The sequence below is a fragment of the Myodes glareolus genome, chromosome 9 (assembly GCF_982192425.1).
Source record: "Myodes glareolus chromosome 9, mMyoGla1.1, whole genome shotgun sequence".
NCBI lineage: Eukaryota > Metazoa > Chordata > Mammalia > Rodentia > Cricetidae > Myodes > Myodes glareolus.
Genome location: NC_142034.1, coordinates 65,371,480 through 65,382,892, shown reverse-complemented (window position 1 = coordinate 65,382,892; position 11,413 = coordinate 65,371,480). Strand labels below are relative to the sequence as shown.

Here is an 11,413-nt window from a genome sequence, read left to right as displayed (position 1 = left end):
TCCCTTGAGATGAGTTACAAGTGGACGTGACCATCATGCGGGTGCTGAGTAGTGAACCGTGGTCCTCTGGAAGAACAGATGGCTTAACTGCTGAACCACCTCCAGACCTCGACTGTTTTTCTAATAATCCAGAACTCGGGAAAATGATGCCTCATTGCCATATAAAGGAAGCACACAGAAGTTCTAAGTTCTTTGAGACTTGGCAATTGAGGCAGGGTTGTTAAAAAAGGCGCTGAGAAATTGACTTAAACTTTTCTACAATCCCCGCTGCTGTCCTACGCTGACAGCCTCCACTAACAACTCTAGAGATGGCGCCACCAGGAGAGAATTTAAAGGGCAGGCTGTAAAGAGGAACGCCCCATGGGCCAATCAGAGTGCAGTATTCAATCATGGCGCCTGGTGGGCGGCCAATAGGAATGCAGCGGGGTCTATAAAAGCCGTGTCCGCAGGCCATTTTGTGCCTTCGAGGAGCAGCGAAGAAAGGCACTTAAGAAGGATGGCTCGAACCAAGCAGACAGCGCGGAAGTCAACGGGAGGAAAGGCTCCACGCAAGCAGCTAGCCACGAAGGTGGCACGCAAGAGTGCACCGGCCACTGGCGGTGTGAAGAAGCCGCACCGCTACCACCCGGGCACGGTGGCGCTCCGCGAGATCCGCCGCTACCAGAAGTCCACCGAGCTGCTGATCCGCAAGCTGCCGTTCCAGCGCTTGGTGCGTGAGATCGCCCAGGACTTCAAGACCGATCTGCGCTTCCAGAGCTCGGCCGTGATGGCTCTGCAGGAGGCCTGCGAGTCCTACCTCGTGGGGCTCTTCGAGGACACCAACCTGTGTGCCATCCATGCCAAGCGGGTGACCATCATGCCGAAGGACATCCAGCTGGCTCGGCGCATCCGTGGAGAGCGAGCTTAGACCCCACAGGTTCCTGATCTTCGCACCACCAACCCAAAGGCTCTTTTCAGAGCCACCCACAAACCCTAAAAAAGTGGTTGTAACCTAGATTGGATCTCATTGGAGGTCAGGACAAGTTGACTGGGAAGCCCAGTACATAGGCTTAGCCGCCGACCCTTACCCGTTAAGCTGTTTGGTCGGCAGCTCTGTCCCTATTTAACTAGGCCTTACAAGGTGTAGTAGCCTCAACCTGGGTAGCACAAGGTTGGCAGTTGTGACTGGCCCTTCCTAGTCAAAGGAGTCCCACAGGCAGCAAACTCAATGCCACAACTATAGAGTTGGCCTGGTGTGCTCTCCTGTACTAACTCCACTGACCAGATGTGTTAACTGGTCCATTATTGGGAGCCCAGCAGATCTTGTGCTTTGGATAACTTACCTGGTTTTAAAAAGCTGGCTATTCCTGTGCATTAGATGTTAGTCTTTCTCCTATGATGGAATGCACAGGGAGCTGTGTTTTATTAAATTTTAGTCTGTTAACTTTGCCCATCTGCTAGGGCAGTTAAGGAAAAAGTTTCCAGGGACACATCCAGTGTAGTAAGGAAGCCGCTAGTTAGTTCCCAGCTGCTCAGCCCCAAAATAATTACACAGAAACTGTACTAATTAAATCACTGCTTGGCCTATTAGCTCTAACTTCTTATCAGCTAGCTCTTACATTTTAATTTAACCCCTTTCTAGTAATCTGTGCATCGCCGCATGACTGTGATTTACCAGGTAAAGTTCCGTCTGGCTCCGGTGGGGCTACATGGCTTCTCTCTGTCTCCACCTCCTTTCTCCCAGCATTCAGTTTAGTTTTCCCTGCCTAGTTCTGTTCCCCTAGAGCTCTGCTATAGGCCCAAAGCAGTTTCCTTATTCATTAATGGTAATCACAGCATGCATAGGGAAATCCCACATCAATCCAGAGGATCCTGTGTCAGACTCTGACTCTCCACTTAGGGTAGAGAAGTTTAGTCAATAGCTGTTAACTCATCCTAAGTGGTAAACAATAGGATCCTCTAGTTTAGAAGTTCAAGAGGATGTCTTTGCCCTGAGATTTTATTCTCTGGATGTCACTAGCCTTGATTTCTCATGTGTCCAGTACTGTGTAACAGGCTTCTGAGTCATACGAAGAGCTGATGGTGTACCAGGGATGACAGGCATAGAGAATAACCAGCCTGCTCAGAAATCAAACAGGAAGGAACCTAATTGAACTGCACAGTGGAGGCCTGGGTGGGGGGATAGCCTGAATATGTGACTATGAGGTTAATTAAAAAAAAAAAAAAAAGCCTGATTGCATTATGGTTGACTAACAGTGGTTTTGTTGGATTTATATTTAAATTGTCCAGGTGTTTTACCCTTTAAAAATAAATTTATTATAAAAAAACTTTACTTCTGCTACATAGTGGAATCACCTATTAATGGCTTTGTTAAATACATAACCAAGCAATGCCTAGTGTTGGGAACATGACCATTCCAATCTGTGGTCCATTGGTTTCAAGGTATTTAGTGTTAAGACCTGTGGTATACTTCTGCATCAATGGCAAAAAGTACTCCTAACAAAGAGTGTACATGAGATGTTAGTATGCAACTAAAGAGATCTGAAGCCCATTAGGTCTCATTTACTCAAAACTGGAAATTATGTACATTTTAAGATGTATGTGAGTTAATGGCTGATGATCCCTGGAGAAGCATCCAAAAAATTTAGAATGTTCAGTGACAGCTGTCCCTTTCAAATCAGTAGTATACCTAATGCAATATATAATATAATATATATAATATATATATATAAATAATTTGGGAGCTGATGAGATGGCTCAGTGGGTAAAGTGCTTGCTACTTAAGCATGAGGCTCTGATTTTGATTCCCAGATCCCAGGTAAAAAGTCAGGCATGATGTTATATACTTGTAATCCCAATGTTGGGGACACAGAACCCTGTGACTTGATGGCCATCAGCTTAGCCTAGTTGACAAATTGCACTCCATTTAGAGATCCTACAAAAAAAAAGATAAATTGGGGGTTGTACAGATAGCTCAGCAATTAAGATGCTTACTGCTTCTCCAGAGACCAGAGTTGGTTCTCAGCACCCACATAGGGTGGCTCATAATTGTCTGCAACTCCAGCTATATGGAATCTAACACCCCCCTCTGGCCTCTAAAAGTATCCACACACATGTACTCAAGTGTACTAGCAGGTATGCACATACAAACAATAAAATCTTAAAAATTAAAAGGTGCAAGACTCCCATGCAACAACATGCCAAGTAGTCTTCTACATTCTACATGTCTTGTAAATTGACCAGCACATAAAAATAAAAAACATAAATGTGCACATGTGTGCATGTTTGTGTATACTCTCTCAATATGAAGTTACTTTTTTCTGACTTGCAAGCCCCATGCATGCACAGGCTATCAGGCAGTCATAGAAGGATCCTGCTGGGTCTGAGGTGGACCTGGCGCTCTAGGAATGGAACTGCCCATTGACTACAGCACATCGGCAAGCTTCTAGAACTTTAGCAGGGTAGCAGAAAGAATCTTGGAACTCATTGTGAGCCTGCCTCACTTTCTAGCCAGCCCTACCACCTTTCCTGCTTAGCAGCAGACTTCCCCAGAGCACACGGCTGACCCCCAAGGACCATCTGCATAAAACGCTTCCTCTGAATCTGGTCAGATGTCACAGTGTAGCCTGGGCTGCCATGAAAAGTCACTTGAGATGTAGTAACCAGGTCATACTGGCACACACAGTAATCCCCTGCCTTTGGGGGTCTTTGGGAGCCGAACTTCAACATTCACGTGGTAAAGACCTGACTCCATCACCTTAGACTAGGACTGTAGAGACTTTGAAGGCCGTTGAGATAATTAAAATTGGTGGGATGATCTGAGGCCAGGGCAAGAAGTGTCTTTGTAAGAAGAGACAAGGACACAGACACACAGGGGACCCCATGAGGACCTAGAGAAGACTTGCAAGCCAAGGAGAGGAGAGCAGCCTTAAAGAGGCAGCCCTCTGGAACCTTTCAGACAGGGAGAAATTCAGCGTTGCCAGCAGCAGTGCAGCATGCCCGTAGTCTCAGCACCTGAGAAACTGAGATGGGAAGACCACAAGCTTCAGGCCAGGCTGGAATATATAGCAAGACCTCATCTTTTTTTTTTTTTTTTAATGTCTATGCAAGATCTCCTGAGTAAATTAAGAGCATGGGGACCATGGGAGAGGGTAGAAGAGGAGGGGAGAAGAAGGAAGGGGAGCGGAGAAAAATATATAGCTTAATAAGAACAATTTTTATAAACTGTCTATGACTTAGTCTACTAAACAGTCCCCTAGCATGAGCACAGCTGGTATGACTTAATGGTAGAATGTTGTATCAGGTGTGGGTTCCCGCAGATCCGAGGAAAGAAGACACAGAGGCATGCTAAGAATGATTTCTCTTTAGCCTTTCCAGATGAGGGGCAAGGGTGGGGGTAGAGGAGCCAGCCTCTGGCGAACTGCTCACTGTAGATCAGCTGTAGGCCCATATTTCTATATGATGTGGCTGCCAGACGCTAAAGCCATAGGCCCCATCTGAAGTGATCATGTAGCCCTGCAGACAGGCTGTCTCTGCCTAACAAAAGGTCAGGATGTTGTTGCTCCTTTCTTTGTAATTTGGAGGATGCCTTATAGAGATGCTGATTCAAGCCTATGTGACAACTAGCTTACAGAGCAGACAAGTAGATGCAGACGTGACAAAACGCCATTCACCTGGTTGCCTAAGGAGACAGAATGCTGGTGTATTTTCCTGCTCAGTTTATGTGTTGGTATAAAAGCTGTTTGGATAAATAAACGTGGGAAGGTCTTCAGGAGGAAGAAGCCTGAGATGCTCTTCCGTGATGACCGTGTAAGCTGTGTCTAGTTATTCCTTGCGCCTCCGTAGCAGTACAGTTAGGGAAAATAGTTATCTATGTTGGGGCCCATGGGCTCTAACACTCAGCAAAGGGCTTTTTTATTGTTATACATTCACACCTTTAGCAAGTCAATTTCTGTATATCAAAACCTCCTATTTAAGCTCCCCTTAGAGACAACATCAACACAAATTCCCAAAGTCCCAGGACCTCTCAGTTTGCTGAGTCCTTCTGTGACCAGGTTTTGCATAGGCTTTGAACCCTTAGGAAACTCTCTGATAAGATTTACATACTACTAAGGGCAAGTTCAGGACACAAAAGGTAGTGGTCACAAAAGGCAGATCAAAGCTAGGTGCTAAGACTTCAGAATCAAACCAGCTGCAGGATTCTGCAGGAACCACAGGAGAACACTTGCCTAGCTAGCCAGGTTCCCAGCTCAGACCCTATCTACCACAGCTCCTCCTCCTCCTCCTCCTCAACAACAACAACAACAACAACAACAACAACAACAACAGCAACAACGAAAGGAATACTTTTTGTTTTCCTTCCTTCACAGAGCACAGGGAAGGCCTTCTGGAATTCAAACAAGAGAAGCTGTGTACTCTTGCTGTACCTGTAAGAATAGTGGGACTTATAAGACTCTGGAGCTATTGGTCACGGGGGAAATAGTCCTGCAGAGCAAGACAGATAATCACCAGCTCGGATCTGAGGCGCTGGACTGGCCTTAGATCAGCCAGTTACTGGGGACCATGGCTACCCTGTTCCTGAGACCCTATTTTGTAATGTGTCCTATCCCAATCAGCTATGTGGAAACAGACTCAAATCAGTTCTGTGGCTTACTTGAGGTGCACAGCATCACCCGGAGTCAGGTGGAGAGTGCTGAAGTCTGATGTCCTTTCCCCCAACCTCCTGTAAGTTAATAGCGCAGAAAAGACTCCAGAGGAAAATTTCCACGTGCTTGCGAATGAGCGGTGCCATGCAGGTTGGCCCCTGAGTGTGTCCTCTGGACCTGGTATATCCTGTGCTGTACCAAGACAACCTCAGCAATTTCTGCCTTTTCTTCAAGCCCTCTCCTTCTCTTGGTCCAGGGAAAACCTCCAGAGTGCTCTGTGTGTCTGTCTCTTCTAAGAGCCTTTTCTACTTCAAAAGTGAACTCAGGTTACCCTTTTCTGCATTGTAGGCTACAGTGGCATCTAGGAGTTGCTGGCCCTGGATGGTCCTTTCCCCTGGGCTGCGCAACTCTTAGATAGGGAACAGGTCATCAGGACTTTGTATTTTATTTACAGACCATTTATGTTGAGCTGGTTAAGAGCACTTGCTGCTCTCGCAGAGGACCCAAGTTCAGTTCCCAGCACCCATATCATGGGGCAGCCCACAAGGACCTGTAACTCCAGTTCCAGGGATTCTACACCTCTGGCCTCCATGGGCAATGCTCTCTCATACACATAATATACACTGTAGAAGGACATGAGGTCCCCGTGCACATAGATGGCGATAGAGAAACCAGAATTGTTAAACATGCAAGCTCACCTCTTCAGTAAAACACCTGTTTCACCCAGAAGGCTGGGAATGGATGTTGTTTGAAGCCAGGTAATCTTTGCTATTTTGTAGATCCAGGCTTCACCCCAACGCCCAAAACTCTTGAGCCTTGTTTCTCAGCCAATGGAACCCATTCTTATGAAAGAGGTTCCATATACTTTGTAAAAGAACTTTCCTAGTATGCTTATTAAAAACCCTTCCTCCCTAAACCCTTATCCCAGCCATATTTCTCAGTCAACAGAACCCGTTCTTATGAAAAAGGAACTTTGTAAAAGACATGTGCTATGCAAGGGAGTCTCAATATACACGTCTTAAGCTTTATTGTGATAATCGTTACAAGGACTTTTTTCCAAAGTTATGCTGTGCTTAAATATGTCAAAAATGAACCACTTGGGGGTCAGACTCCAGAAGTCTGAACCAGCCCCACTAAGTTTTTACTGAACTGGGTTTCCTTCTTGCCTCTGGGGTTCATTTCACTGCCGCCCTGAGTTTGCAGGGTGGTGTAGAAGGTCCTTCTGTATTTCTGTTGCTTTCATTGCTTTAATAAAGAGACTGCCTTGGCCTTTTGATAGGGCAGCCCTTAGGTGGGTGGAGTAGACAGAAAAGAATGCTGGGAAGAAGGGAAGTGTGGGAGACGCCATGCTTCTCCTGCCCAAGACGAACACTGGTTAGACTCATGCCAGTAAGCCACAGTCAAATGGCGATACACATTAATAGAGATGGGTTAATCAAGATGTGAGAGTTAGCCAATTAGGGGCTGGAAATAATGGGCCAGGCAGTATTTCAGTGAATACAGTGTCTGTGTAATTATTTCGGGCTAAACTAGCAGGGCAGGACAGAACAAAGGAGCCACTCCTCTTACAATGGGCATGTAAAACCTGAGAGGGTTTAAAAAGGAGAGAGAGAGAGTTTTAACACAGCTTTTTGTTGTTTGTGGGTAGCGTGCCACAGACAGTATTTCCTGTCTCAGCAGCCTTACAAAAAAAAAAAAAAGCCACGCCATTTTAAAACGAGGCTTCCTGGGCCCTGCTGCCTGTGCAAACTCCGGCTATGGAATATTTCTGGGCCCGGATGTTTGTGTGCCCACTCAGGGCCGGGAACAAAGTATCTGAGACCATGCCCATGGCTCAGCTCTTCTTGCCTGGGTAGGCAACGGGATCAGGTCTACTAGAAAGTGGAGGTTTTGAAATACCAGTTTCTGGGCTGTGCTGCCATCGTAATCTCTGTCTGGCTCCTGTGGGAGACAGAACTTTTGAATGGGGTTTGTGAGTAAAGTGCTATGGCTTGCTTGATGGCAATGTGGACTGCTGTATGCCTGGAACTGAGCAGCTCAGGGACACCAAATGGCACTGAGGCAAGAGAGGCTCTGCCAAGCTGAACTGTGCTGATCTTAGGCAGGAACTATCATAATTATCCTAATAACAGTGCAGTTAAGGTTTAGACTGGGCAGGAAATAGGCGTTACCATATTTCCTCTACACGGTGCAACTTAAGTTTTTAAGAAGTGCTTAGCATTTTAAGAAGTGCTCCTGGACAGTTCTTTACTATTACAGATTCACAATAGGACAGATTCAAACACAAAAGACCTCTAAATGGGTCACAGTGTTGGATGGGTGTACATAGGCTTGGAGAGAATAAAGTTAATGTCTTAAAATAAAGTTAATGCCTTAAAAAAAGGTAAAGTCTTTAAAGAGACAGAGTATAGATTAAAAAAATAAAGGGTAAAGTCTTTAAAGAGACAGAGTTATAGATTAAAAGAAATAAAGAAAAATAAGCCACATAAAAAATGGAAAGTTCACAAAGAGCTGGATTCTGTATATTGTGTTTTCTTTGAATTTTTGACTGTGAAGGAGCTTAATACAAAGAGACATTTCATTGTGTGTTCTGCTAAACTAAACTAGCATATATGTTCTAAAGGTATCATGACTTCCAAATTTGGGTCTAAGGATATGATGCTTTGGAAAAGAGGGTCTTCTTTTGTTTTCACAGAAGATGAGACCCTGTGGATTGCTTCTAGACCAATATGGTATGATAGACCACGCCCTCCTGAAAGGTTGCCTTGAACACCTTCAGGAAATTACTTTGTTCAACTGCCAACTGAGAGGAACCTAGCACACAGGTTATACCATGAAAGACCTGAATAACATACAGCACGAAGCAGTTTGGAGAGAAAAAACTGTGCCCATATTCCCAAATATTGTTTATAAATGTTCTTTTACATTTAAAGGGAGATATGATATAGAAATGAATAATTTGCATTGGTATAAATCTTGATTTATTGATACAAGTTTAAGGTCAATTTTGTTATATGTATATGTATTTCTGATCTTGATTAAGGTATCATGATTGTGTATATCATTTAAAAATGTAATGTATAATTAGAAAATATAGGTTGTTATTGGACAATCATCTATAATTGTCAAGTTTGTACCCATGTTAGATTTTCTAGATGTGCATAGATATATTTCAGATAGGCATTCTTCATATCTTTCAAGGACTACAGAATATGGCATTTAATGTTTTAATAACTTAGGGTTTTTCATGACAATGAGACACGTCTACTCCTGATAGCACCAATCTACTTCAAGAGGAAGATGGGCATCGAAGAGGCTACTTATGGGGTTTGGTAGCCATTTGGGCAAGAAACTGCTCTTGCCTGGACTGTTGTATAAACTGGACACAAAGAACCCACAGAGAGAGGACTGCTGAACTTGCCTAAAAGTGAGATGATCCTTCGGGGTTCCTGATTTATGAAAGAGTCTGCGAGACATTGTGCAGGACACAAAAGTGACTGAACTGTCTTTAAAATTTCCTGCTTCATGGAAATGTCTGCTGGATACTATGAGCCTGTAGGCTGAAGATGGATGCCCCAACAGTACAGAACTTTGGGTGACTGTCCAGGCAGTGAGATTTCTGTCATTTCTAGAGTTTTGGAAGTTGCTTACAATGTACTTCCTGCTTACTTAGGTAATATTATATCCTTCTGGAGTCTTTGATGGAGTTGAAGAATGGATAGTTACAGTTTTCCTTAGTTATGATAAAAGATAAAATAGATATAAATATTGTGACCATAATTCTTGCTTGATAACTGTTTTGTTATATGTAATTTTACTATGTTAAAGACTTCCTTTTTGTTTAAACAGAAAAAGGGGAAATGGTGTAGGAAGTCCTTCTGTATTTCTGTTGCTTTCATTGGTTTAATAAAGAGACTGCCTTGGCCTTTTGATAGGGCAGCCCTTAGGTGGGCAGAGTAGACAGAACAGAATGCTGGGAAAAAGGAAAGTGTGGGAGATGCCATGTTTCTCCTGCCCAAGATGGACGCTGGTTAGACTCATGTCAGTAAGCCACAGTCAAGTGGCAATACACATTAATAGAGACGGGTTAATCAAGATGTGAGAGTCAGCCAATAACTGGCTGGGAGTAATGGGCCAGGCAGTATTTCAGTGAATACAGTGTCTGTGTAATTATTTCGGGGCTAAGCTAGCCAGGCAGCAGGGCACAGCCCGCCGTTCCTACTCACTACAGCAGGGACCCACACACATACACATGATTAAAAATAAAAATAAATTTTAAAAACAAAAGCACACCTGTTGTTGCTCAGTTTGTGTCCCAGTGACAGAATGCCTGAGGTTATCACCTTCAAAGGAGGGAGGTTTATTTTGAATCATGAGTTTAGAGGTTTCAGCATGGCTGGCTATTGCTTTGGGGTTCATGCTGTCCCCATCATCAAGAACACAATTGGAGGTAATGATGTTCACCTCGTGGGCAAAAAGACGAGATGGAGAGTGATTGCCATCCTAACACCCTTGCCTTTACCACTTCTTATTAGTGCCACACTGTGGTGGCAAGGCCTCGATGCATGGCATTTTAGAGGACATCCCAACATAATTATAACAAGTGCTCACGGGGTAGTGTACAATACAGATTATACTGGTAAGTGATCATGTGTTGCTTCTATTTGTTGAGAGCTGACTCTCTTTAAGTGTCCCATGTCACAGGCTAGCCCCTAATCCTGTGGCAGGGAGAAAGGAGGACAGCAAACAACCAAGGGCATTAAAACAGCGTTGCCCTGGGGAAGAAAAAGCTATTCCCAGCAAGGGTTATTGTTGTTTATCCTGGCAGTGCTGGACTGGCAAGGTGGCTCAAAGTTGCCAAGCCTGACGTGACCTGAGTTTGATCCCCAGGATTCACATGAAAGGAGAGAACCAATTTCTGCTAGCTTTTATTTTTTTATGACTACCACCATGTGTGCCCATAGCACTCCCCCATACACAAATAAGTAATGAGTTATAAATGCCGACAGAGCAAACAAAAACCCAGAGGTTCGCCCACAGAAAACATTCTGCTCTGCAAGAAAAATCTCTCAATCAGGAACTTCAGCAGTTAGCAAGATCAGCAAGATGCTGTCTAGGCAGCTGATGTGGGGAGAATGATGAGGTGGGAGGGTGATGGGGTGGGAGGGTGATGGGGTGAGAGGGTGATGGGGTGGGAGGGTGATGGGGTGGGAGGGTGATGGGGTGGGAGGGTGATGGGGTGGGAGGGTGATGGGGTGGGAGGGTGATGGGGTGGGAGGGTGATGGGGTGAGAGGGTGATGGGGTGGGAGGGTGATGGGGTGGGAGGGTGATGGGGTGGGAGGGTGATGGGGTGGGAGGGTGATGGGGTGGGAGGGTGATGGGGTGGGAGGGTGATGGGGTGGGAGGGTGTGTTCATTAGTGCTGATATCTGTTTGCTTGGTTTTAAAAATTACTTCCTTTAAAATTCTGTGGTCCCTTTTTCCAAATGTGAGCAGGGTCAGGATCCAGAATCCGCTCACTGGTGGACATGAGTCACCTACAGCCATCAGAAGGCAGGGTTCAGCACCCCACACCCACTCCTACTCCTCAAGAGTCTGCTGCTTTCCCCCTGACTGCTGTACACACCTGCCAGGGAGGAGATTGCCCAGCCCAGCCAGCCCTTGGAAAACCAGTGATCTACACCTATAGCCACCATCTCCACAGAGCCAGGCTGTCTAGCCATGAGGATGACATCCTGGCGCTGCTTAGCTAACCAGGGATCTGACCCCTGCCTCCTTCATTTCCCTCT

At 45.1% G+C, this 11,413-nt stretch overlaps 1 protein-coding gene across 1 annotated transcript; it reads left to right on the top strand.

Moving 5' to 3' along the window:
- Positions 1-370: 370 nt before the first annotated feature.
- Positions 371-1,318, top strand: H3-4 (H3.4 histone, cluster member). Its single transcript, XM_048439997.3, has one exon. It carries the CDS (start codon positions 497-499, stop codon positions 905-907), a length of 411 nt encoding a protein of 136 aa, XP_048295954.1. The 5' UTR covers positions 371-496; the 3' UTR covers positions 908-1,318.
- Positions 1,319-11,413: the final 10,095 nt, after the last annotated feature.

What these genes read in the sequence shown, in the direction of transcription:
- H3-4 (XM_048439997.3), top strand. Translation starts at nt 497, where the DNA reads ATGGCTCGAACCAAGCAGACAGCGCGGAAGTCAACGGGAGGAAAGGCT.